Source organism: Xiphias gladius, chromosome 9 (genome assembly GCF_016859285.1).
Source record: "Xiphias gladius isolate SHS-SW01 ecotype Sanya breed wild chromosome 9, ASM1685928v1, whole genome shotgun sequence".
NCBI lineage: Eukaryota > Metazoa > Chordata > Actinopteri > Istiophoriformes > Xiphiidae > Xiphias > Xiphias gladius.
The window spans coordinates 14,252,816-14,279,667 of NC_053408.1; the positions used below are offsets into that span (position 1 = coordinate 14,252,816).

The 26,852-nt window shown below is 43.6% G+C and overlaps 1 protein-coding gene across 1 annotated transcript in view; it reads right to left on the reverse strand.

Moving 5' to 3' along the window:
- Positions 1 to 26,081, reverse strand: part of LOC120794805 (SH3 and multiple ankyrin repeat domains protein 3-like) — a 28,424-nt gene extending 2,343 nt beyond the window's left edge. Inside the window, exons 1-26 of the mRNA XM_040136155.1 lie at positions 25,722 to 26,081; positions 25,556 to 25,658; positions 21,481 to 21,684; positions 19,115 to 19,186; positions 18,914 to 19,022; positions 18,560 to 18,711; positions 17,836 to 18,003; positions 16,715 to 16,831; positions 16,530 to 16,607; positions 16,228 to 16,294; positions 15,792 to 15,967; positions 15,474 to 15,604; positions 14,665 to 14,804; positions 14,016 to 14,129; positions 13,279 to 13,357; positions 8,125 to 8,207; positions 7,830 to 7,954; positions 6,483 to 6,618; positions 6,222 to 6,302; positions 5,745 to 5,753; positions 5,526 to 5,552; positions 5,376 to 5,432; positions 5,088 to 5,197; positions 4,348 to 4,474; positions 1,043 to 4,265; positions 37 to 933 (exon numbers count right to left, since the gene is read on the reverse strand). Of these exons, the coding sequence (XP_039992089.1) occupies positions 37 to 933; positions 1,043 to 4,265; positions 4,348 to 4,474; positions 5,088 to 5,197; positions 5,376 to 5,432; positions 5,526 to 5,552; positions 5,745 to 5,753; positions 6,222 to 6,302; positions 6,483 to 6,618; positions 7,830 to 7,954; positions 8,125 to 8,207; positions 13,279 to 13,357; positions 14,016 to 14,129; positions 14,665 to 14,804; positions 15,474 to 15,604; positions 15,792 to 15,967; positions 16,228 to 16,294; positions 16,530 to 16,607; positions 16,715 to 16,831; positions 17,836 to 18,003; positions 18,560 to 18,711; positions 18,914 to 19,022; positions 19,115 to 19,186; positions 21,481 to 21,684; positions 25,556 to 25,658; positions 25,722 to 26,053 (6,917 nt within the window). The 5' untranslated portion in view covers positions 26,054 to 26,081. The remainder of the gene's footprint in view (positions 1 to 36; positions 934 to 1,042; positions 4,266 to 4,347; positions 4,475 to 5,087; positions 5,198 to 5,375; positions 5,433 to 5,525; positions 5,553 to 5,744; positions 5,754 to 6,221; positions 6,303 to 6,482; positions 6,619 to 7,829; positions 7,955 to 8,124; positions 8,208 to 13,278; positions 13,358 to 14,015; positions 14,130 to 14,664; positions 14,805 to 15,473; positions 15,605 to 15,791; positions 15,968 to 16,227; positions 16,295 to 16,529; positions 16,608 to 16,714; positions 16,832 to 17,835; positions 18,004 to 18,559; positions 18,712 to 18,913; positions 19,023 to 19,114; positions 19,187 to 21,480; positions 21,685 to 25,555; positions 25,659 to 25,721) is intronic.
- Between the last annotated feature and the right edge of the window lie 771 nt (positions 26,082 to 26,852).

Genomic DNA, 26,852 nt, shown 5'->3' on the forward strand with positions numbered 1-26,852 from the left:
CTCTACGTGTTCCACAGTCTATTAGGCCTCCCTCACCTGTCAGTGAGTTTCTTCAGCGCCCTTTCAATATTCATTCGGTGTCCCACACGTGTCACTCCCAGGTCCAAGAAGTCATCCTTGGTGAGCGAAGGCAGATGCGATCCATCTATCTCATTGTCTATGAAACGCTCTCTATGTTCACCCAGGTTTAGATAAGCCAGCCAGTCCGCCACGTCATACTTGGTCCAGTAGGGCAGGGGCTTGATGGCAAAGGGTTTGGCTGGTGGAGGAGGGGTGAGATGGGGATAATTGAGACAAGATGGGCTGGGGGGCAAATGCATAGGGGAGGAAGCTCCAGAGAGAAAATGGGTGGGGGAGAGAGAGCGGGAGACAAGTAGGGGGTTTGGAGTTGGCACACCAGATGGGGAGAACAATGGAGGGGTTGAAGCCTTGTACGTGTCTCCTAGAGGTAGGCCAGGAGAAGGAGGAGTGAGGGGCCCGGGGAAGTCAAAAGGGTTGTTGTACACTGGTGTGCTGGGAAGTATGGGGAGCGAGGAGGGTCTCGGGGGGCTGGGGTTTGGTTGTTCAGTGTTATAGATAAGAGGGCTTGGAGCACGACGCCGAGAGACTGAAGACCGCATCTCTTTAGTGGGACTGCACTGGAAATCAAAAGTCTGCCTACGGAACTTGGAGCGATGCTTCGGTGATGTTGGGTATGGGCAGTAGGTCGGGGAATGGGGAGGGTGGGAATGAACTGGAGAGGAGGGCATCTGTGGGGAAGGGGATCGGGTCCAGTTGTGCTGAATTGGTACTTGTGGTGAAGGTGAGACAGAAGGTGCAGCTGACAGGTTGGGGGTCAGGATCTGACGGTGCTGTGGGGAGGAAGTGGGTAATGGTGAGGTGGAGTGGCCAGTAGGGGGGCTTTGAAAAGCATCAGTGAAATCCGCAGAATACCTGAAACACATAAAAATGAACCTGTGAATTTTAAATTCTAACAACAAATTTCAGTTAAAATAAGCAGACATGTAAACTGTTATTTTAATATAAAGGACAACAAACAAACCTATGCATGGTGGGTGATTTGGGAGTGTGGCTCCAGTCTTCCATGCTCTTCATGCTACTCATCTGTTGAAGCTTGGAGCTTAGTTCATTGATGATGCTGGCCTTCACACCAGAAAGAGGCGAGTGCAGCCTGCGGCTGTCCAAAATCATAGCACCTCTCTGGACTGCTCCACCTTGCTCATGCTCCTCGACCTCACCCCAGCCCACTGACCGAGTCTCCATAGGTCTCTCTAAGCAGGCAGCCAGGGTAGAGCTAAAGCCATCCTCCATTTTGGATCGACTCTGCTTACGTTTCCTTTCATCAATGAGAGCTCCATCTAACCTGGCATCTTCTGGGTTGCTTTGTCTCTGCAACTGCAAGGGAGCAGGGTTGGCGCTGTTCTGTCTACGTATTGCTACAGGCTGGCCCCTTCCTCCCCCTTCCTTGTAATGAGTCATCTTTGGAAACACAGGGTTTGCTAGTTTGGCGCTGTGCACCTCAAATGTTTGCCCACCTGAGTAGGTTGTACAAGGATCCTGATGTTCACTGCTTTTGTCTCCCTCTCCTCCTCGCCCGTCTCCTCCGACCCCCCTCTCTCCTCTCAGCCCGCTTAGTCCCAGCATTTCTAAATGGTGGTCACTACTGCTGTGACTGTCCAGCTCCTCAATTCCAGAATCCACCACAGCATCTTGCCAGTCTCCACTCTTGGGTATAATAGTAGTGTGAGGAGTGTGGTCAGTGTGTTTGCCCCCTGTGCTGAGGCCAGCCTTGGGCCCAGCCATGGTCATGCTGTAGTCAGAAGATGCCGGTGAAGTTGTGGTGGTGGTGGCAGCAGCAGTGGCTGTCATGGTAGTGGTAGCATAGGTCATTGTGGTGGTGAGGGCGGCTGTGCCTCTGTCCTGTGCTGGGGTGTGACCACCTACTGAGGAGTCGTTAGAGCTGCTGTAATAGGGATGAGAATGGGACATGGGTTGGGGTCTGTGTAGGGACGTGGGAGGCAGAGCAGCAGCAGAGGTGGTGGTGGTGGAGGGAGGGGGAAATATCTGTGGGGACGGATAAGACGGAGAGAGAGCTGACTGTGTGAGGTTGGCCACCTCGCTGTCGTAGGAGGTAAGGCTGGAGGCAGCAGAGTCGCCACCCTGCGGAGAGGGTTGGGTAACGGTTGAGGGCTTGGGAGATGGAAGAGGTGGTGGGGGAGGTGGAGCAATAGCAGCAGAGTGCTGACTCGGGTGTTGATGCCGTTGAGAAAATTCCTGGACTCTCTCTGTCTTTCCATTAGCAAACTGTAAAGGAGGGGGCAAGGGATCTGCAAAGACAAACTCGTCATCTGCATCTATTGAGGGAGCTGGTGGAGGGAGAACCATCAGTCCTAGACCTCCACTCACCCCTGCTCTTGCGTCTCCCATAACTTCATGTGTCTGTGCTGGGGCTGTGGGAACAGTGTACTGAGGGATGTAGCTGGTGTTGGGAGTGCTTTCCATTTGCAGAAATGAAGGTCTGCGGGGGGCAGGTTGAGCTGGAGGTGGAGGAGGCTGTATGGGTGGAGCAGGTCTGCTGTCATAAACCTCTTTTTCTCTTTCTCTCTCCCTAGGGCTTTGTGGGTAATACTGGGTTGAATATTGACTGGTTCTGTCCTCTGAGAAGCGAACTCTAAGACCCTCTCTGGGTCCTCCCTCCTTTTCTCTCTCCATCCTCTCCCCACCTCCTCCTCCCAAACGTAATATCCGCGGTGACTGTGGACGGCTCAGAGATGCAGGTGAGGTGGTAGTGGTGGGGGAGCTTAGGTGGAGGGACACTGGGGAAGTGTAGGCCGATTGTGTAGGGGTTGCAAAAAGGGAAGGAGTTGGGGTCTGAATAGGGGTGGGGAACGCCCCTACTGTGGACAGCTGCCGACCAAAATGTCTCTCCTCTCGACGCGTCCTGCGGTCATCCTTTAAGGCCCGTTCTCTTGCAGCCAGGGCCAGACCAAGTGGGGATGAAGGGTCAAGAACTTTACCTGTAAGTGGATGGATGAAGGTAGTAGCTGGCTGGGTGCCGTACACTGAGGGAGCTGACTTGGGCTGTCCATCCTGATTGAGGACAGGGGAAGAATACTCAGGCAGGCCAAATGCTGGGGGCATGCTGCTGGAATAGTTGACACAGCTATCTCCAGAAAACATGCCTTCATCTATAGACTTGGAGGGCCGGAGTCGAGGCGTGGGTACTTCAATTTGTGAGCCCTGCAAAGGCTGAATTCTTGCCTCTAGTGCTAATCCTCCGTCTCCTGCTCCTCCGCCTGCCTCTCCCTGAATGTCCTCCTCAGATGAGAGGAAGAAAGACGCACTCTTTCTTCTCATATCTCGGAAACGTTCCCTTTCCCTGCCCGCTCCTCCTCTCCCAAAGGCTGTACTGAATGTTGAAGTGTAATCCAAGTTTTCCAGGTTTTGCTGAGAGGAAACAGAAGAGGCAACAGTTGATGAAGGCAAGGAAGTAGATGTAGGGGGCTGAGGTGGAGAGGAGGTGAGTGGTGAGGGTAGACTGGCGTTGGGGCTGCCTAGGGTTGCATCTGTTGAGGTTTGGTCTTCCACATCCTGCGAGGGCTCAGCTTCCATGCTGCTACCCTGGCTGCTTCGGCCACTGCTGCTGGTGGAGGGCGCTTTGACAATGATGGTGGGGATAGGGATGGAACTCTTCTCTTTAGCTGCGCCTCCTTTTCCTCTGTGCTGTCGCAGCCCGTCCTCCACTTTCGACTGCTTCATTAGAGCTCCTCGACCACCCCTCCTGGCCGCCCCTCTGCCTACCCCTCCACCCTGCTCCCGGTTAGCCATGTGCGGGTGATGTTGTTGTGCTTGTTGGGCCTTGGGCTTAGCACTTGTCGGTGGTGTAGCGCTGCTATAGCCTCTCCTTAACCCTCCCATCTTACCACCACCTCTCCTTGGTGCCTCTGACTCTCTGACACACAGTCCTTCTGACTGTCTCCTGAGGGTGGGGACCATGACCTGCTGGTTCATCCCACCAGGGCCTCCCCTCTCCCAGCCTGCTTGAGTAGGATGCCCTGGCTGGGAGTGGAGCTGGTAGTGGGCTTGAGATACAGGGGGTATGGGCATAGCAGGCCCTCTCACAGGATGAGGGCCTGCAGATAAAGGCGGATCTGGGGCAGATGTGTTAGGAGGCGGGGGGATTTCTTCTGGTCCCGGCACTGACAGGCTACGAGCCAACTTCATAGCAGGTGGGTGGAGGTACTGCCTTTCCTCCTCTGTTACACCTTAGCACAAGGACACAGGCAGTTACAAACAGAACCTCACATACTGAGCTGGTAGAAATCTTTCCATGACAATTGCTGTTACCAATAGATTTTTGACGCATCATGACTGCATGCTGAGGACCGTGGCCTGGTTGAAAATGAGCTTGGTTGTAGCCAAAACCTGGTCCTTGCTGCACCATACTCACTGATGACTGCTGCTCATAGGGTTGCTTTGGATGTCGAAACACATTTTAAAAAGAAGACAAGGGAGCAAAAGATTATTTGAAAGGAAGGAAGTAAAGAGAGGAGAGGGGAAAAATTTACTCAGAAATAATCAAATAAAACTGATATTGGCTGTTAAACCGATATTCATTTGATATACAGTGAAATGCAATACAAAAGAACCAGTCAGTCTGAGTATTAGTATATCAGGCAACAGAGCATAGATGAATGGACACAACCTGACTCAAAGTTACACAAATGTTTTGATGTGGGTGGACCATTGTCAATCATTTTCCCTAAAGCACAGTGAGGGCAGGACAACACACAGGGCTAAAATCATGCTAAAGACCAAGCTGATTTATAGATTGAAATCTTTTTTTTTTTTGCTAGCATTAGTCACTTCCCTGACTAAATATGTGCGGCATCCTGAAGCAGGGGACAAACTCTGTTGCATATGTGAATCTGGTATTGCAGGACTGGGAGGAGGTCCATAGGTCTTCAGTATTTTTTAATATTTTGTAATTCTATAGAAATGGAGTCTAAGAAGCTAACAGGACGTTATGGTAATGACCCTTACTAGGACTATTTCCATCAATTTCCCAACAGTACCTCATTGGAGACATTGGGAACAATGCTCTTGCTCCGGTCCCTCTTGCCCCCATGACCTCTCTGGCCCTGGTTGTCTGATGTAATAGTGTGTTGGGCGGCAGCCAAGATTTCATCCAGTTTATCTAAAACAAAGACAGAGTAGGGGCAGGCCAAAAAAAGAAGGGAAGAGAGGTAGTGAGAGGAAGCATAAAACACAGGAAGAAGCATGAAAAGGAAGATTTCAATGAGCCCCCTCCTATCTCCTCAAGGTTTAAAACACCCTCTTGGAGTATGACAAGAGCAGTGAGAGCGATTTCTTACTTAATGCCATCTGATAGACTGTCCTCTTCTTATCGGGACCCTGAGAGGACTCGTACTCTGAAAAAGGAGGAGAAAAAAGAGCATCAAACAAGCCAACTTTTAATTAAAGCTCAGGGGCTGATAGGGGTAATGATAAAGGCTGATATTCACCTGCTTTCTTTTTCCATGGAGAGGCAGCTGTAGCATACATAATTCGGGAAACAAAAATTAAGTGTGACTAGAACTGCTGTGTAGTCATGTGTATAAAGCAGATGAAAGGATGAAATACATACTCAGACACATGTGATGGTGTGAACGCTGATGTGATGAGAGGGATGGTGATGGGGACAGAAATAATAATGAGAGCACACAAATCCATGATTCTCCCACCTTTGTCCACTGCATGCAGCACATTTGGTTCAGAGGGGAAAAATAACAAAGAGCAGTTTGTAACTGATGGCATCAGACAAGTGGCATTTCACAACTAGAAATTGCTTTTATATCTCCTAACTTCATTGATTAATTATCACCTTTCTTCTTTATAGGTAATATCAAAAGTGCAAATGAATCTTGCCAATCAAAATATTGCTAATGAAAAAAAACACACCCATGTTAGATCATTTTCTTTGCTTTCTGCATCAACTTGGTAAATATTTAATGCTGTGTTTCACTACTAGTGCCATAGTACTGTACCATCATCCTGCAGAGAAGCTGCTGACCCAACAAAAAGAAGCTTTTTCAATATGACACCCCCCCGATACAAAACTGTGAGGGACATAAATTTAATTTATTTTTTATATGTTCTTTCCTGGCCTCTCCTCCTTTTTATTCTTTGCTTTCAGTCATTAGTCCCCTCTCTGATCTTACCCATGTCTTCCAGCTCTGATGTCATTGACTTGGAACGCAGGGCAATGGCAGGAGGAGTCAGCCTTTTAGTCTGCTGCGGGGCTACCAAGGGAAGCCAGCCAAATGCAGACTTAATGTTTAGTATTCCAAAATAAAACATGCAGTCACCAAAGACAACCACATTGCAAAAGGCTTTTAGGATTAAGTAAACATGCAATCAGCTTTATCATGACATCATAAACATGGGATGGAAACAACATATGAGGAAAATTTGACTCTTACCCCTCTTCCGAGCAGTGTCCTCCAGTTCAGGGTTTCGAGCGACCATTACAACTTTCACCATGAGACTGTTGCCGCCTTGTCGGATCATGTTGACCACCTGCCGGTGGCCAACCTTCACCACATTCTGGCCGTTCACCTGAAAGACGCAAAGACACAAGAGCTCAATGCAGAATAAGCTGATGTGTTGCATTAATTTCCATTTAAATGAAAAATCAACTATTGTTACACGGAGTGGACACAAAAACAGACACCTTATAGTACAGACTCATTGAGGGTCTTCCTGTGACCATTGGCTCACTTTGGTGACGTAGCTTTTCCGTGTTTGGCACATGTTTTTTTAAGACTGCACCAACAATTCAGCGAACGACTACAGTCAAAGTTACAAAGGCTTGGGCACCTAAATAACTTTGACAATCACCATTTTTAGAACTGAGTTTTCAGGGCAACATGCAGCGACTTTTAAAGGTGCAAAACGGCCAGAAAGTTGCTGCCTGAACTGCTGGTTCTTCGTCAATGAAGAACAGCGATCAAGGTTTACAGCAGTCCCTTACCAACTCTGAGTAAAATTACACCTGCAGAATATATATTTAGAAACAGTATAAAAACTACAGTCTGAAAAATTACCACAGAAATGGATCAAAACCATTGAAAATCTTTAAAAAACTTAAACATTATGTGCTCTATAAAACTGGTATTTACTACTAAGCTATTGGATTGTAAGATGTTTCTGTTGTCCACCCTGCAGATATCATTGATCTGTGAGGTTCAGTTCAGTGCATCCTAGAAGTTATTTTGAAACAACATGTAGGTTGTTTTTTTGTGTGTACCCACTTCTCTTCAGCCTGTCTGGTCTATGTCCTCTTCATTCACTACATTTCCCAGAAGGACCTATGACACTCTTAAAGGAACATGGCTGCACTTGAGGCATTCAGTAGGAGACAGTAGAGAAAGCACCAGTGATAGTTATTTTTTAAAATCTAAGTGAAATGTGATACTGTGCATTGTGTAGCTTGTTGTGCTTGTTGCATAATGATTCATCAAAGTTTTGTCAGTGAGAAACTGTGTGACTAACCTTTTTTTTAACACGGAGTTCTTCCTGTATAGTTTATGAACTATCCTAACTCTAAATGGAAACCAGTTATTTGACTAGTTGGAACTGAAAAATATACACCACCAAACAATAGAATTTAACGAGAAATACAAAGTGCATCAGTAAGGGTAATTTTGTTTAATGTTTCATCCAAATATGGCTTCTGGATAAAGCGTGTTGTTGGTAAAACTCAGAACCTCAGATTAAGCACAGTGTGGGGTTAGTGCGCATTCGTCCAAAATGCATCTTATCCTTACCTCGATGAGGAAATCCCCCATCCTCAGGCCTGCCCTCCAAGCCACACCCCCCTCATCGACAGACTCCAGGTACTGCAGCGCAGGGAATGCTGGCGTTGGAGTGAACTCCTCTATGGGAGTCTGAGCTGAGGAGCATAAGACAAAAAGGATGAGCATGAGTGGACACAGATAACAAGAACATGGGCTTGAAAATGAGGGAGGGAAAGAATGATAGAAAGAGAGAAAGGAAGCATATGAGACCGAGAAATCTATAGAGACAGAGGAATATGTGGTGAATTTTCGAGAAGAGGCTCACCTTTGGCTCCCCTAAGCACAAAGCCAAAGCCCTCATTGTCTTTCTTCTGTAGGAGCACTGTCTTCTCCTTAATGATGTAGTCACTTTGAAGGAGTAAAGAGGGAGGAGAAGAGAAAGGGAAACGGTGATGGAGAGAAACGGAGAGAAAGAGAGAGAATTGGAGGGGAACAGAGCTGTATGACTTCTATAGCAACAGAAAAGTGTTATTGTCATGCAAATCAAGCATTTTCCGAAAGTGGAAAACAGCTATACTGCATCACATTATGAAATCACACTGCAGCAAAAGATAGGTTGGTTTGAGAATGTCATACTAAAAGTGTCGGTGCACAAAAGGGTTGATAGCAGGGATACAGTTAGTGTCACAATGGGAGGAAGTGTACATGAGATGACAGTCCATACTATAGACTAATCCAGCTAGAGCTGAAAAGCACTGCGCTGGGGGAAACGGCACATTAGAAAAATGTGCACATACACTTCACTGATAATGGAAACTTCCAAATGCACCTAAATCGCTGCATTAGCTTTAACCGCCTCTGGCAGCTTTTGTAGGGATACTGCTTTACCAACTCCAACCCACCACTACTGGCCATACATGACACTTCAAATTATGTACAAAAAAAAAAGTCGCACAGGCCTCTAATCTCCCTCCATAAACAGCTCCTCTGGCCCAAAGGCTACAGCCTGAGAGGGCAGACACAGCGATCACATACGTTTGTGATGCAATCTTATTATGAGACAGTAGGAGCAGTGTATCGGCTGGCCCAGCAACCTCCTTCATTATTCTATTACCCTGTCTGGGACTTTTGGCCAAGCTGCTTTACAACCCTTCCTCTAATATAGGACTGTTTCAATGGACTCCACACACAGCCACATCTCATGACTCATTTCTGGACTTGACTTTCTAACAATGTCAACTCACCCTGGTTCTGTTTGACAGCCTGGGGCTTGAGCAGAGCTGTATGATCTAAGAGGAATTCCAGATATTTCTTTTCTAGGCAGCCCATTTCTGTGTTAGTTTGTGCTCCTCAACGTTAACTCAAATTGACTTTCCAACTTAAATGAAATCAAACGATATGATTTCCTAGTGAGTGAACAGATTGAGTGGCCAGATCGAAGAATTGCCTTTAATTATAGGGATAGCATGAACAGTGCAGTGAAAATGGTGGGTAATACTCAAGGACATGATTTCCAATGGGAATACAGTTTTTTTGTCCCTCCCTCTTTTAAATGGGAAGTTTGGGTGAATTGTGTGTGCGCTCACACCAGGACCTTCATGAGAAGTAGCAAATATAGATGGAATTTAAATATGTCAGGCACCGCTAACTCTCAGGCTGCACACAAAATCTGCCTCCTTTGCTTGAGTCAGCAGACCTAGAACCCAAACTGTGGCGCTAAATGGAACCTTAACTATCTATACCCTAAACCTAAACACAACCGTTGGATTTGCTGCCTGGCTGTAAGATGTGCAGCAAGGTTCTCATCAGGGTAATTTAGGCATGTAACAGTTAGGGAAAAATCAATGCATCACTTGAAAATGCAAACATTTTGTTTTACTTTTAGGTTTGAGGCAGCAGACTTGAATTTTTTTTTTATGTCTGGCAAAGAAAAAGCATCGCTCCAACTTCATTTTGCCTCTGCCACTTCTGAAACCAAACCTACACCGATGTGTATGCTGGTGCTATAATTACAACAACAATATAATATTATTTCCCACACTCTCTCTTACAGTACAGACACAGCGAGTTCTTGTGTATTTAGTCCGACAGAGGATGCAATAAACAAAGTTTGTCTGTGGAGTCACAGAGGTACAACAGAGTCATGAGCATTGGCATACAGGCCTGATAATCCAGACTTTGACACCAAGCCGTAACTTCAGCACTGAACAGACGATCATTAGTTTCCCCTACTGAGGTCCATCCCTTGTGTGTTCTCCATCAATGTTACTGTTTCGCCAACGCACAGCCGCCTTCCAGCCATCTGCTCCTCACACCTCATTCCCTTTTCTCTCACCCTGTCCTCCATTATGGTTTCCCTTTCTGAGGATCAAAGTAACATGGAGTGGGTGGATAAATCCATTGGGCGCTTCATCCATCCACTTCTACAAGGGGGGAAACATGGCCAGTGTTGGTCCTCCAGGTGATTCTAGGTTATGTTGCTGGCTTGCAGTAACACACTTGGTTTACTTTACGTACATAAAACAACACAGCTCATCCGTCACCATATTGATCACTGTGGCACAGCCAATTAGAGCCATAAAAACGCAAACGTCCCTGGTTGATCTCTGTTGGCTAGTAGGACACACTCTCTGAACTGGCTGCAATGGAGGCGCAAGCCTACTATAGACCAGAGTTATTATGTACCCTCCTGAGTCATCCTCTCTTCTATCCACAATTACTGAGAAAAAAAAGGCAGCTTTTTAACCATTCACCTGCTGAATGCACATGCAGATAGACTGGCTACGTGGGGACAATACCCACACACCACAAGTGACAGATGTTAGTGAGACACACTGTGGATGGAGAGATAGATGAACAGGACATATACATTGATATATGTACAGGAGAGATATTCCACAGCAATCGAGCACTATGACGTATACACTTATATGTGAAGAACACATATATTTTATTCAGTGTATATAGTCCCATGCACATGTACGCAAATGCATGCACACACACAGACATGCACAGAAATGACTGGTATCTCAAATTAGAGCTTGAAAGCAACTGACAAACCACACTCTCGCCACTTAATGACTTATTCACATTCATCCTTCTCTGTAGTCAAAATACCACACATTTTTAATGATACAATGGGATACATAAAAATATGGGATGTGACAATAGCATTTTTAAAGGAACAGGGATAAATGGGAAGTCCTGCTGAATGAAAAATATCTGCTCAAAGAAATCATGACTCAAAGAGAATGAAATACACCCACACTGTCTGACTGAAATGCATCAATATGTGCTCCCTTTCAAGCACTAACACACAGGCGTTCAGAGACACACGGGAGGAAGACACAGAAATAAACAAGCTGCAGACAGCCATTCCATTCAATAGCCACATCCCATTTCACAAACATGCATATCAAAAAAAAAAAAAAAAAAAAACAACACACACACACACACACACACCACACACACACACACACACACACACACACACGCAGCATATCTTTATTAGTCTGTCTTTGAAAAGCAAAGCTCTCTCTCCTCTCATCTCTCTCTCTCTCTCTCTCTCTCTCTCTCTCTCCTCACATCCCCAGCCCCCAATGAATGAATGAACAACTACTAATAAAAAACACCACACCACCTCCTTCTGGGGGGGCCCAGTGACACGAAGAAAGAAGAGAGAGAGAGAAATCTCTCTCTCCGCATCCCCCCATCGCCATGTCCCCCCCTCCTCTATCTTGCACGCTCGCCACCCCCCCTCCGCACCCCCCTCCTCCTCCTCCTCCTCCTCCCGGTCTTCCAGCGAGAGCTCAGCCGAAGAGAGCCGCGAGAGCGGAGGGGAGACGGAGCGAGAGAGGTGGGGAACGAGAAGGAGAGAGAGAGAGAGAGAGCGCGCTGCTCTGCATCGAACACATACTTCAGATTAGAGAAAGATAATGTGAAAGAAAGACGGGGGGGTACGATCATCACAACAGGGAGAGCGTGTATGGGGTGTGTTTGCTGGTGGAAGACGGGAAGAGGGTTTGGTCGAAAAATAGGGGGAGATGGAGATCTGAACTTGCCGGGTGGGGATGCGGGGGATGGGTATAAGTTTAAGGCAACAGAGAGAGGGGGGGGGGCAGCGCTTGCATTTGTTCGTCCGCTGACTGGTGTATCACAGATATACAAACAGCTGATTCCCACCCTGGATTTTCTCACACACACAGTGAAACAAACACACACACACACACACACACACACACACATTTGCCAACTTTCATCTCACTCCCTCCTCTCCCCTAAAGCAGAGCTGTCATCAACATACAGGCGAACAAACACTCTTGTGCTCTCTATTTCTCTCTGAACTAGTAATTGACATTTTCCCAAATGCCCAGCTGCAGCGGGGGAACATGCTCCGGATCACCTTGCTCTTAATTGAGCACCACTTCACCACGGTGCTGCAATTACGCTTAACCAACTTAACACAGGTAATATAACCCCAGTGGCTGCTATTTCCATTTAGAACACAAGCGCAGCTGCATTAAAGTGAAACCTTTTTTGAATGACAGTGAGAGCTTTTCAGCACAAGGGTAATGTCAGCTCCAATGCGTAAGAGGCTGTAAAGCCCTGAGGTGGCAACTGGAAAGTCCTTCTCACTAGCCCGGGGATCTAACCAGCGCTTGGTGTTTCAGCCTCCTCGTGATTCATCAGCAGGATGGTGTATATACACACAAAGACACAGGCATATTCACATGCACAGTAACACTCAAACAAACATGCATAGCTTCACAATACACAGCTGTAGCCGGCCGGGGCTTGGCTGCAGCTTCAGGCAGACGTCATGGAGGACGAGAAGAACCCAACCTCTGTCTTTTATTAAAGCATTATTGTGTTCAGTGTAAACAAGCAACAAGAGAGGAGAGGGAGGCCTGTGGATAGAGGTATCAAAGAGAAAAGTGCATTTGCCTGGTGGAGCAAAAAGGGGCAGAAAATGAGATGGCTGCTCTTTTTGCTTTCAGCACTGACGTGTTTCACACACCGAAACAAGAGAGAACAAGTGGCGTTCAGACAAATACAACATGCAGGAAGACGTGCAAGCACAATAGGAGAAAAAATGGAGCACATACACACAGACACACGCACACACACACACACACACCCACACACACAGGAACCTCCGCTTGCCCACAAAACAACAGCGTGTCAACTATTTCAATCACCTCGCCTGGTCTCTCAGTCTTACCTTACAGTAATAAACCAGTGAGCAGAGAGTTCAGTTGCTGCCCACACTCATAAGACAACCCAGGGCTAGAACTACATCAGGGGCTGTAGCAAATCAGGTTTATTCTAGTTTAATGTTTATTGTCCATTATTTCTTAAAACTGCTGTGACTGTTCAGGGTTTGAAGCCGCTAAAGTTACTGTTTCTGCTGCAACTTACTTATCGACTACTACTCTTTTGGCTGATCACAGGTTGTAAGGTTCATAGCGACTTTAGTTACCTGGGGCCATCAGTGCCATCGTAAGCTCCCACAGTGACGTTACGGAAAAGCTTCCTCTTGGCTTTCTCACTGCGCGTCTCTGCAGGGCACATACGGGCAAAACATATGCTCAATTAAAACTTTCAGCTTCCATCATGGCACCTTCTCTTTCTTTTTGTAGGAAGTGAGGCTCAAATGAACCAAATATATTTACACAATGTTTCAGTGTCTACAACGTGACATATGCTGCGTGAACAGTGTAGCTGTGAAAATATGAGAAAAGCGAATGCCTGTGCTTTACATTTGCCACTTGCTGCTGCAAAAAGGGGCCTGCTAGTAAACATGAGTGTGACATGTGCTGGGTGTTACAGTGACCTAAAGGACAATGGCAGCCTGAGGGAGTGTGTAACCCATTTTCCCGTATGCACTTTCTCCAATCTGTGTGCTATTTTCTATGATTGTTACTTGTCTTGTTAACCCACCTATTCACTTTAGAAGAGTAATCTCAAAACTATCAATGAATAATTTCTTTCAATCTATGCATTAAAAAAAAAAAAAAAAACAAGAAAAAAATATTCCAATCAGGCACAAGACTTGTTTCAAAATAACTAAACTGTAGGTCAGCTATAAAATCCTTCTCTCAATAGATTACCACAAAACCAAAAGGGGTTTTATAAAGTGGCCTGAACATTTGCCATGGACAGAATAATATTTTACGATACAATAGTGAGGTGAAGCTCCCACTGGTTTTGTCTTACCTGATCGATTGTCTTTACTGGGAGCCGCCACCTCTTCCACACAGTCTGAAGGAAACCATCCAGTGTGACCTTTCACTGTTCCCTCCCAGTATCCCCCCTCTCCTACACTTAATACTGAGACAGATCAATAGACAGATAAAGAGATAGATACAGATAGATGGATAGAATATCATTTTTGGTGGTACATCCACCATCACATACTCTTACACTGTTATAAATCTTTTCTTCAACTTTCCTTATTTACCTTTTGTCACCTATTTTATAATAACATCGACCAATCCACTGAGAATGGCTAGGAACATGTATTGCTTTGTTAAGATTGGATGCGTTTGCTGGTGCTTCTCATTTCTCTTGTTTACAATCCTCTCTTCCCTCATGTACGTCTCTTCCTTGCTGGTGATGTTTTAGATAGAATAGCTTACATTTTTTCTGAATCAAACTGCATTGTAGCAGCACTGAAAGTTACTCAACGTTACACCAAATTATCTGCACTAGAGAACATTTAGGGGATTCTCTGAAAAAATGCACAATCAAACAACAAGGTGATTCTACTGCTATTAGCTAATCTTTCATAACAGTGTTTAGACCTTGTGCGGAAGGATTTTCAAATATTTCAGTTCACCATTTGTTAATTTTGGCTCTATCTCACCTCTAACTTTGTCCCCTTTGCTGAGTGAGAGCTCTCTCTCTCCACTCGCAGAGTGTGCACGAGTGGCCACATAGACCCGCCCTGGGACTGCACTGTACATACGCTTCATCTGACCTCCCACACTGCCCGCTGATGTCGCACTAGAGAGGGAGAGAGAGAGAGAGAGAGAGAGAGAGTCTCTTACAAAACTGTGAGATAAGACTGTGTTGCACACTGTGGAAAAACAAGTGAGACAAAGTGAGACGACATACAGCTTGTCAGGCTACATCAGAGATGGTTGGCAGTTGAGTCATACTAATTAGTCGTACCAACAGTAAGAATTCATGCTGCAGTCTTGTATTTACTAACAGAGTCTAGCATTCAGTGCATATGTCAGGTATATAGAAAGAAGTAAAAATTCTAACACAGTCACTGGGCCTCTATTCTGTACTTATAGAGCCTTATAAGTGGCTGTAGACTCTTGTCATGTTTATGTCCAAGTTGTTGTCATTGAGCTGTTGCAACACCATCTGACATTTAAAAAAAAAAAAAATTTCAGGCCGGGAATATCTCCTCCACTTCTGTTGCCTTGCAGGACAACAATGTCCACCCCTACCACACCTAAAATACGTGACATTCCTGCGGTTACAAATAGCTCACAGTATGCAACTGAGACACAAATAATAATTTCTCTGCATACAGCTGATGGTAACTGGAGATTAGTGACTCACTGTTGGAGGATGGCCTTAAAAAACCTGGTTAGAATAAGAACCCACCCCGTTACCTTCTCTTTATGTATACAGTACATTTTCCCTCCACAGGCTCCTTACCCTTGTCTGCTTCGTGGCTGCCGGTGCCTCTCCTCTGTGTCGCTTTGGCCTCCTCTCCCTCTGGATGGGGAGCGAGTACGAGCTCTGGGGCTGCTGGAGCTTCTCATTCCTATGGAGGCCCTGCGATGGCCCTGCAGAAATACAGCAAGTCCGGTATAAATAAAGTTTATTAATATTATTATAAAGACAGAGTGTCAATTTTGATCTAGTAACTTACTATCATTAGTGTAAGAGCCTGATAAGCAATGCAACATTAGTAATCATGTCTAATATCGCAGAGATCAGTAAAATGACCATCCACCTAATGGTCTTTAGTACCTGTCCCGGGTTGGAATTGGTCGCAGCCTTGGTGGGCAGGGCCAGAGGGTCAGACTGGGTCATGGTGTTATCACTGTTAGCACGCAGCAGGGGGTAGGAATGGAGAGAGGGGAGAGGCAGTGTGTGGGCGCTCTCTTTTCGCTTGGGAACATACTTTGGCGATTCCAAAAAGGGCACTGAAGATGGAGGTGCGAGGCGTGACGGCGAGGTTTACAGTATAAGGTTCAGAGGTGAGGAGTAAGAATTGAGGGAGGGGAGTGGGGTGAGATGTGACAGGATGAAGTGGAGGGAGAAAACCGGTACATCGTGAGGGAAAAAGAAAGGAGAATGTAAGGGCAAATACATGGCAGATTGAGGAAGGTACAAAAAAGGCAGGTGCTGGGAATTGAATATTTAAAAGCCCTTTCAGAGGAGAAAGTGTAGCATGAAAGCTTACCTATGTCAGAATCTTTGTGGTTTTTGATGATTTCCCCGAGTTCAAAGTGACCAGCCATTATAGCCAGCTGCAAACATAGAAAACAAAATGGGATATAATTGTTCTAGCTCTTGTAGTTATTGCACATTCTTGTTTTATTGTGTTATCTCCTTTTCTCTCTTGTTTGTTTCTTTGTGACAAAACTGTTGGTCAAAGCCACTCTAGAAATACAATTGCAAACATGAGAGAAATGTCAAAATATATTTCTCAATAATAATAATAACAATAATGATAATAATGATAAGAACAGTTAAAGAATTTACCTGAAACGGGGTCTGACCATGTTTGTTCTTTGCCTCCTTATTTGCTCCCCTGTACAGAAGAACGCGGACACAGCTTTCCTGATCATTCAGAGAAGGAAAGTGATTGGTTAACACCTTTAGAAAAAACCAGCAGTAAAAATTATGGTAATAATAGTGTAATATAAGGGATCTGTTCTCATACTTGCCTTGTTGTACAGGGCAGAAATGTGAAGTGCAGTGTTCCCTGAGGCATTTTGAGAAGTGTTGTCTGCCCCATAAAATAGCAGATGTTCCAAGTGCTGGGCAAAGCCATTCTGGCAAGCCTTTTAATGTCAAGAGTGTGATAGAAATATCCACAAATTGTGAGTATTATAAAGTATAGAAGGAGACAAGTTACAGTAAAGGGGGTGATTTTATATGGGACTGACAGCGCAAGAGAATTAGGCAGAAAAGGAGAGAAAAAGAAAGATATTACAAAAGAGATACAATGAGAAAGAAAGGGAAATAATGTGTCTTACATCCACATTTAGATCCATAATTACTCTTAAAGAAAAACAGGGCAGAGCCAATTTCATTGCACCATGGTGGAAAAGAAAGGAAACAAAAACATTAAAAGAACAGAAAGCCTACAGCATTGTAAGAGGTTTCCTCATATTTTTCTCCAGGGACTAAAATATCACAAGATATGTTACAAGTAAAGAAAGAAAACACAGAGCACGGCAAAACCAAAATAAAATACCATGACAACCGGCTCCCAGCACAAACGCAAATTTACCAGAATGTCACAGAGACACAATGTAGGCAATGCACCCGTATCTACAGTAAGAAAGAGATAATATCTAAAGCTCTTTCTGAACTCAGCTCAAGATGACTCCGATTTTAACAGGTTTAAGGAAAATTCAGTGTATGTACATTTTTCATCATGATTCTCAGTGCCTTTGCCTCTGAAAGGCTGATATGGATGGAGAGATGGTTGGATGAAGGGTACCTTATGTATTTCTTCCATTCCAAACTCTTCTTCATCCCTGTACTATGGAAAGAGAGAAGGAGGGGAGGAAGCAGAGATAATGGAGAGACGAGTGAGGAAGGCTGAGAGGAGAGAGGTGTGAGAAAATGCTGAGTGAGACTGAGGGCGATGGTATATGAAATCAACCACAGAGATAAGACAGAGAAATGTTGGTGCATTGCTTAAGTTTACATGAAGAGAGACAAAGACCAGAGATGCTTAACATGCCAATATGAAAGGAAACCAAGAAACCGTACAGGAATCGATAGATAGATAGTATAGTTCATTATAAATCGAAAATATTAAACTGTCCATTGGTACCTGATGGGACTCGTCCCAGCCATTCTCGTCCCTGGTCCCCAGCCTTGCCCTGTAGTACAGTAAGGTCTCGCAGCAGGAAGTGTCGCCCCCTGTCAGTACAGTGTGGTACAGCGGGGTCAGGCCACAGCGGTCTTTGAAGTCTGGAGATGCTCCGAGGGACAAGAGGGCCTGGCAAGAAGAGACAAAGAAAAGCATGATGAACTGAGAAAGGAGGAGAAAGAAAAAATAAGAGAATGCTGTATATGGCTGGGCCTTACTCTGGTCGTGATGATGATGCTGAGCAATACAATCACAAAGTTTTATTGATAGATAGTAGGTCATAAACATTTTCATGTCTAACTCAATGATAAAAAAGCAAATACAAATGCACTACCATATAGTGGTATACTGAATGTTGAAGCTGCAGCAGGGGTACACAAAATAACAAACATTTCCTGGTAAAGGAAAGCACCTGTAAAAGTGACTTTGAAAGTAAACAACTTGAAACTAACCAAGGTTGTTATGCCTTCAGTATTTAAGGCACTGTCAAAATGCTTCAAATCTTCTTTTAATACAATGTCCACTAATTTACTTCAACATTAAAGACTTTTCATATAAGATGTTTACGTGACTTTGCCCAAAAACCCTATAAACTCTTAGAATTATCATTCAATTTATCTTGTCCACATCACCTCTCCTATGTTTTTAAATCTGTGAACACGCAACTTAAATTCAAAGTCCTTACCAGAAGCCCGGCATGATTGTGAGCCCTAACTGCTTTGTGCACTGCTGTCAAGCCGTCTCTGCTTCTGAAGTCCAAATGAGCGCCGCCCTGAACCAGCACCCTGATGCCCTCCACCGGCAGGCCGGACTGCACGGCCACAGAGAGCGGGGTCTCTGACCCACAGAGGAGGTTTGGGGTCAGGAAGGATAGCAGGGAGGAGGGTGGAAATCCATCCTCAGACATTCTTACAGTATTTGAAATCATCACTCAATATCACAACCTCATTTTTTTGTACGTGAAGAATGAATCTATATGCTAAGTCAAAAAAGTAATTCCACGGTGTGCGTTGCACACAGGAGTTTGTGACAAACTCACCTCCACTGTCAGGGTCGTGAAAATTTGGATCAAGACCTTTATCAAGGACTTTTGCCATTTTCTCTATTGCTGCGGTCTGAATGTAATCCAGGAACTTCTTCAAACTGGCCTGGGAGGGGTAGAAGAGGAAGGAAAAGGATTTCAGTGTGTGGAAATGAATAGTTTACACCACTGATGTTTAATAGAAAGGAGAAGACATACCTTTGTGCTGAGCTTTGTGAGAGCCTTTTCATCCAGATTTGTCTGTTTATAAACTCTGGTTTTGTACCTAAACTGAGGAACAGAAAAAGATACGTGTGAACACTGTTTATCATCTTACTGCAACAAAGTTTATCAATGATGGTGTAAATAGAGGAAATAACAAAAAGATCCCTGTTTGTGCTGTAAATCTGTCGTTCAGATGGTGTTTTAAAACGCGAAGAATGCTTTGTTAAAAGCGGAAGTAAGGCTGGGAGTTGCGTTCTCAAGCAATTGCCTTTTTTTTAGTTTTAGTTTTAGTTTTTTTTTTAAATTTCAGCATTGCAGCTTTAAACCACCTCGCTGTTTCCAGAAATTCACTCTCCCACTCAAAGGCGTTGGTACAGCCCCAATGCTTTATTTCCTTGAAATGTGAAGTAAGATTCAGTCCTCTGTTTTTTTGGGAAAGCTTGATCACATGTAAGGCTAATTTTTTTTAAACCTGCTTCTAAAATACAGATAGATTCATTGGAATACTCTAGACCTGCCGCGTGCAGGAGCATTTTATCTTTTGTCTGGTTTGAATACCTGTACTACCAATACAATTCTTGATCATTTCCAGACATGAAAATTTGAATATTTGAATCCATATTTGGCATAGGGATTATATTTATTATTAAAGGAAGCGTCGAAAGTGTCAATTCCAGAAATGTCTTCATAAAAATGTAATATGGCATGTAAAGTAGTTTTCTTTTAACCACAGCAAATATTTCATGCCCACTTAAGGCCGTACACATCACAGAATCTGACAAGCTTCGTAGTCCTACATTTCAAAATATCATGTACTCACTGCAGCTTACTTTAACACCTTTAGTACGGTTAGGGGTTCAGTACTGACAAGCACTACTACGGTGTATTAGTTTAAACATTTATATTTATTTTCTAGTAATGGTAATTATATGCAGGCATGAGTGTTCTCGTGTATGTGGTGGTCTAAATGTTTTAGAGCCTTTAGGAATAAAAAAAATCAGGTGGGGAAATTGAAAACACTGGCCTAAAATATGGTCTAGAGAATCAGTCTTCAGAAATCCTTGATTAAAAAGATAATTCAACTCTGGTCAGGTGGATTTACCTGTACCTTCTCTGAATGGTAGACCATGGCAATGAAAACGGTCCGACTGGATGTGCGGTCTCCACATCCATACTGTACTGTGATGGCAAAGCATTTACTGGCTGAAGAGCTTGGAGGTGAGACATGAAAACTAAGCTCTTATCGAGCAGCTGATAGCTGAACTGAACCACACTGCACCACTGTCTGGAAACTACTCTATACCAGCCAACACCGGTCCAATTCAAGCACTGAACTGGCATTACAAAAACGGCATTACTCATGTTATAAATACATCCACTCATGGTGCTGTGAAATACAGTCTGCCGTGGAGCAGAGCCTAGTTACAAGGCCTCATCAGTACACAAACAGGTCCCCATCTGGAACCTTGTCAAGAATGTAAACACTCTGGTTTGAAGGCCAAACCCTGAGTGCAGGATACTATTTCAGCCCCACCCTGCTCGCCAACATTTACAGCAGCTCGACCACCAGAGGGCACTGTGAGATAATCCCATCACAGCATGAAACTTCATACTGATGCCTTCTAGCAACCCACATCTCGAAAAGTGAAGAAATACAATATAATTTGTAAGTTACATAATGTACAGAGTGCAATTAAATTCATGATGTGCATTTTTTCCCCCAGATTTAATTTACTCAGTTCATTTACTGTGTTGAACATGGGAATTCTGATTTAAAAAAGAAAAAACTTTTAAGTATTGCATCTGCAATTGTTGAATATCCGTAATGGTTTTTACTTAGTTATGAGCAATAAAGTTATGAAGCAGTGCAATAATTAATGTCATTAAACTGCAGAAGCTGCAAAAGGTGAAATATGTACATTATCTGTAGAGTAAGCTGCTGTTGTTGAACTTTTTCTTTCTGAATGCAACAAATGAAACAAATATCTATGCATAATAATAAAGAGTGGACTACTACAGAGAAAACTGAGGTCATGACCTCTGTATCTTCTGTGGGACTTTTTGGATATTTTATAAATGGATTTTTTTGTACTTTTTAGACTTATATTTAAATTTGACAACCTTTAGGTCAACAAATAAATAGGTATCAAGTATTTCCCCAACAGACTGTTATTCCTAGCAGTGTGGAGAAAGCTCGGAAGAATTTTGATTTTCAGATTGGAAAATAAAATCTATAGACAATATAATTGAACCGTTAGTCCTCCGTGAAGTGAAAAAAAAAAATTTGCGAGACTTTATTTATAGTGTCTGGATAAACAATTCTGACTTTTTGAACTTTTCCACCCTTTCCACCTCCATACCTCCAGGTAAGGCACCCCTTTCTCAAAGGACTGTGAGTAGTCTTGCAGGGCCCGCTCCTCCTCCAGGAACTTGGCGTCCCGTCCATCTCCAGCCGGCTGGAAAAGTCCATAATTGTATGCATCCCACAAAGACTCGCTGAGGGAGCAGATGATCTGCTGCTTAGCGCTCCACACCGTGCAGTCCTGGTCGAACTGGAGACACCTCTGACACACGGGGAACACAGGGCACAGTGGCGGTCAGACGCCGAGTGTAGTTGTGTTAATGTTTCTGGAGTCATAAATAGTTAAGAGGAACAACAGCTTTTTAGAAAGGAGAAGGGGGGGGCACGGTGCAAAATTAAAGGGTCGGTTAAAAAAAATGAAAAAGAAATTGAAAACAAATAGGGGTTATCTTATCTGATCGCGCAATCATTACAAAGGCGAAAGGCTAGCCATGTAGCTTATCTTAGCTAACTTAGCTGAACTTGTCAACTAGCTAACCTAGAAAAGTTAAAGTAGAGGATATATTGCCTTTTAGTTTGAAATATTTCAGATATAAATAATTACATTTAATGAATCTGAATACTGAGCCTGAGTACAATTTTGTGTTTTTCCATTTTATGCTACTTCATACTTCTACTACGTGTCAGAGGTACTTATATCATTTTTTACTCCACTAACCACATATAACAGTTATAGTTATAGCTGCTAGTTATTTTTTTTAGGAAAGATTTACAAAAAGGAAACATAAAGAATGACGATGAAATTATGATACGTACACATTGTTATAGAATAAAATAAAGTAGTTTAATTAGCATGACCTCAACCAGCTACAGTATTAAAAAGCTGCTTATATGTTCATACATCAATAATAATAAAGCAGTTGTAATAAGTTGAATCATAGTTTTTACTTTTCGATTTGAATTATCCTTATTAGGATTATTATTAGTGATTATTGACATATTGCTGATAATACTTCTCCACCTTATCCTAAGTTAAATTTGACAGTATTTTTTTTTTTCTTGTGGTATTGCTGCTTTTACTGTAGTAAAAGGTCTGAATACTTCTGTCGATACTGTGGAGTAGCACAAGCGCTAGGCTTCATGAGAGGAGCTAAAGCCTTCTCAGCATTGTTTTTATCAGTGGTTCTCTGATCTTGGTCAGCTTACTCTTATTCGTTTCAGGGAATCAGATAATTTCTGCCTCTAACAGCTCTGTCTCTTCGAAAAGTCTATATCAATAAAACAGCAGCTACTTTCAAGATAGTACAAGTGTGTGTCTTAACCAGTGCACATGCCTGTGTTTATGTATGTCATTAAATTATATGAAATATATATGAAATATGAATTTATGGCAGTTTATATAGGAATTCTAGCTACATTCAGTCAGTTTTGTTAAATATCTGGCCAATGGCATTTTATTATTATGGATTAGTGATGCAGCATGACGGTTTTAACATCAGTTGGTGAATGATGAATGCATGAGAATGTGGTGTGTGCAGAATATGAATGCATTGCTTTTTAATAATTAATCATCTGCCACATTCATGGAAATAAGATGACTTATGCTATCCTTATACTCTGTGCTATCAGGACATTCGGGTCTAGCTCACACTTATTTTCACACGACTCTTTCCCTTTTCCCCTAATGAAGAAGCAAAGATTCTATATTGGAATAAATATTTCCCTTTTCTTATTTTCTTCTTAGATATTTGCATAAATAATGTTATATTTTCACCACAATCCAGGAGAGAGAGAACAAACTAGTTTGGACAGAAAATCTTCTTTGCCTCCTATTGTATGTCTGTGTGTGATACACCAGAGGCTCACTGGCCACAATGAAAAAACACCTTGGATGTATTATGTGTATGTGGTATGCCTAACTAGATTTCACGGTGATTTGTGCACTGCCCATTTCCTCATATTATTCAATTTTCTTGCATTTCCACAGCATCTTTTTTGTCCTTTTCTTATTAAAGTCTGGAGCTGGAGGACAGAGCTTAGAGCTGGAGTAGGGCTCAACAACGGGGCTGAAAGGTCTGAATGAGATGTCTGCTTCCATGCTATCGTTCCATTTCAGAGAGCTGTAAGTGAAATTGCGCAGCTCAGCACACTTCCATGTCCCCTCTTCTCCCCTCGAGCTCCCAACCTCCACAGCTCCCCTCTGCCCCCACAACTAGTTTACACTATTTCATAGTGTAGCCAACTCTATTGGCATGGCAACCAGTTCATTAGTGGAGGCAGGCACCCGTTGCCTTAGCAATGTCTTGATGGTCCCTGGGAGGTAAACCACATGATGGGGGTGTATGTATTTGTGTGTGTATGTGCACACATATAAGTGAGTTATAAAGAATATTTGTGCATGTGTGCATTCTTATGGGAGTGTAATTGTGCAGTGAAGTGTTTACATCTCCACAGTATGTCAGTGTATAAGAGAGAGAGATTGAGTGGCTAATCCCCAGGAGAAATGTCTAATGTAATGTATACTCTATGTTACAGTGACACTTCACTCCCCATCCTACAATCAAAGATTGTCTGAGATCTTCCGGGCAGTACTTGTCCCCACTCAGGAGCATTGTTTAGACCTTCACCATGCAGAATTATGTTTTTCTAAAAGCTAATAATTTCCTCTTTGCTTATTCACTCCCCACCTCTGTCTTCATAGCATCCATTTCCACTCTCTGTCTCTTTAGCTAGCTCCTAATATTCACTCCCTCTTGTCATCTCTCTTTAATTCAACTCAATAACATTTCAGCTGCGAGGCTTGGGGTGCTGACTATTTGTCAGGGGTGTGCACAGCTGAATATGAAGCCTGTGGCTGATGGAGACCTAAGAGCAACACAGATGCCTTCCACATATTCCTTCATTTTCAGAGTCACTCGCTTCCCCAGCTCTCCCCAAACTCATTAAAAACCTATTAGATAATTAGCAATTACTGTTGTATTGAGGGCAGATTAGCTGACATGTAGAACAGTCGGCATGTTCAGGGAGTTGTAAATGGAGAAAGGAAGATGGGGGGAGGGGTTACAGTTGGACACTGATTCTCACCTGGATATGGCGTGTGTGGGATGGCCAATTCTCACCTGCCACCACCATATAGCTGAGAGTTGCTGTAAGTGTGAATTGGTACTACTTTCAGTTGAGAAACTAAGTATGACCATACCTGATCCAAGGCAGATGCTTACATGGTGTTGTTGACTCAATATGTCTGCCCTCGCAGGTTGTGGAACAAAAGTCAAGCTCTGTATTTTATTCTACTTTCTTTTGGGACTCATCCCTTGGCTTGTGGGATGACTGGAAAAAAAATGCTAGATGTGCTTGTACAGTTGTGCACACTATTTGACTAATGTACAAAAATGTACATTAAGTACCCCTAGGTACTTTTCAGTGACTAATTAGAAACAGCTGTAGAGTCAACACTGCAGCCAAGATACTGAAAAATGTTTTCATGCAGGGATTCAAAAAAGCTGGGTTGAGAAGGGAAACAGTTCTGAATCCCCTTAGCTTCCACCAGGAAAGACAGAGCAAGTTTAAAAACAAAGAGAAAGAAGGGGTTGAAAAATAGAGGACATGCACAGCAACCAAGTGCTGACCTGAGGGGCCTCACTCAGTGAAATTGGTGACCAAGGTCTAAGGTTGTGCTCTTACTAAATCTCTGTTGACGAATTTTTGAAAAATTGTCACAAGTGTACAGGCACATGTATTGGAATGACAGAATTTTTGAGCTATCCATTTTAAACCGATGACATACAAATGAGAACCCCCGCCATCACTAAAATGTTCTTTACAAGTTTAGTTTTTTCTGTACTTGCTCCAACATTAGAATCAATAAAGGTTATGTAAGCCAAATGCATTAAATACATTGTAAAGTAGCCTATACACTGTATACATTTATCTATATCTATACCTACATATATGTTCTACAATAGTTTTTCTCTGCCTCAACTTTCCCAGATCTTTCGATTTTTTGTGTTTTAGATTTAGATCAGCTTCAAATAAGGGGTCAAGGAGGAACCTGGGATTGTTTCATTTGTAGGTGTCTTTGTGTCATGACACATTATTTTCCCACAGTGCTTCCGATTAGAACATGCACCTACTGTTTGTTTGATGTCAGGAATTCCAATGCGAAACACCATCATGGTCAGGAAAGTGTCCTCCATCGGAGCCACTGTGGTCATGCTGCGTTCCATGAGAGCTCGTCTCTTCTGTAGAATATTCAGGCCTGGTTGATGCAGCTGCAGATTGGCTGCGATGAAATGATACTGCTGCTTATTGGCTGATTGAAGATATAGTGGGGCTTGATTTGACATGTAAGCGATACCCCGGTTGCCCAGGTTCACTGGCCTCAGCGGCCGGTCTGCTCTCTGTCTACCAACCACAATGGCAGCTGGTTTCACCACCTCGCCACCTTTCCCTTCCCAAGATTGCCGTCCTCCCGTCATTTCCTTCTCCTCCAGACCCTCTAACCCTCCATTCTCCGTGTCACGTCCACCTTCCCCTTTTCTGTTTTCTCTTCCCTGCTCCTCTTCTTCCTCCTCATCCTCCCCATCTTTGTCATCCTGACCGGGATAAAAGTGCTCATTATTTCCCAGCATCCTTTGCTGTGCAGGGGTCACTGCAGAGAGGGCTGAGTGACATAGCTGTCATGGAGACAAAACATGGCTATCCCATGAGACTGGCTCCATCCTTAGAAACATGCTGTGGGAAAAAGGCAGAGAAGGGAGTTAACTTTGGTCATTTAACTCGCTTATCGTTTCATTGATAGACTGAACTTTACAAAATTAGAAAAAGACACGTGCAATAATAGAAAAACTAGCCACCGGCAATGCTAATAAGTTCACATGTGTGAATGAGCACAGAGCTGGTCCACATTTTCCATTTAGCCACTGGGAATGCATCGGGGAATAGCAGGCTGATGAAAGACATTCTATATATAAACGCTGTGAATTTGCATCACAGGTTCTTTGCAGAAGGGAGTGAGTTGGATGAGCAATATAGCTTCACATGGGGTCAAGATCATTGCTACTTAGTGATAATGGAGCCAATGTCACAACCCAGGACTAACAGCTAAATGTGAGCTCCTTAAAGGAAAATACCACCCTCAGCTACTTGTACACTGTTATATGTCATCACTCTATGATGTTCACTGTGATGCAGGTGTTTTTTTTTTTTTCTTTAAATGAGGTGTTTCCCTCCAGTCCCTCCACCTGTCTTGACCATGTGGACATGGTTCAGAGAGGTGATACTTTCCCCACAATACCTTGCGGCAACCTCCAGAAACATGCCTGAACTTATTGCACAAAGTTCTGTGCAGCTATATTAGCTATAATAAAAGCAGTCTGGCTGGCAGTATACTCCAAACCAAATTAAATTGGGTTTATTTGAACATAAAAC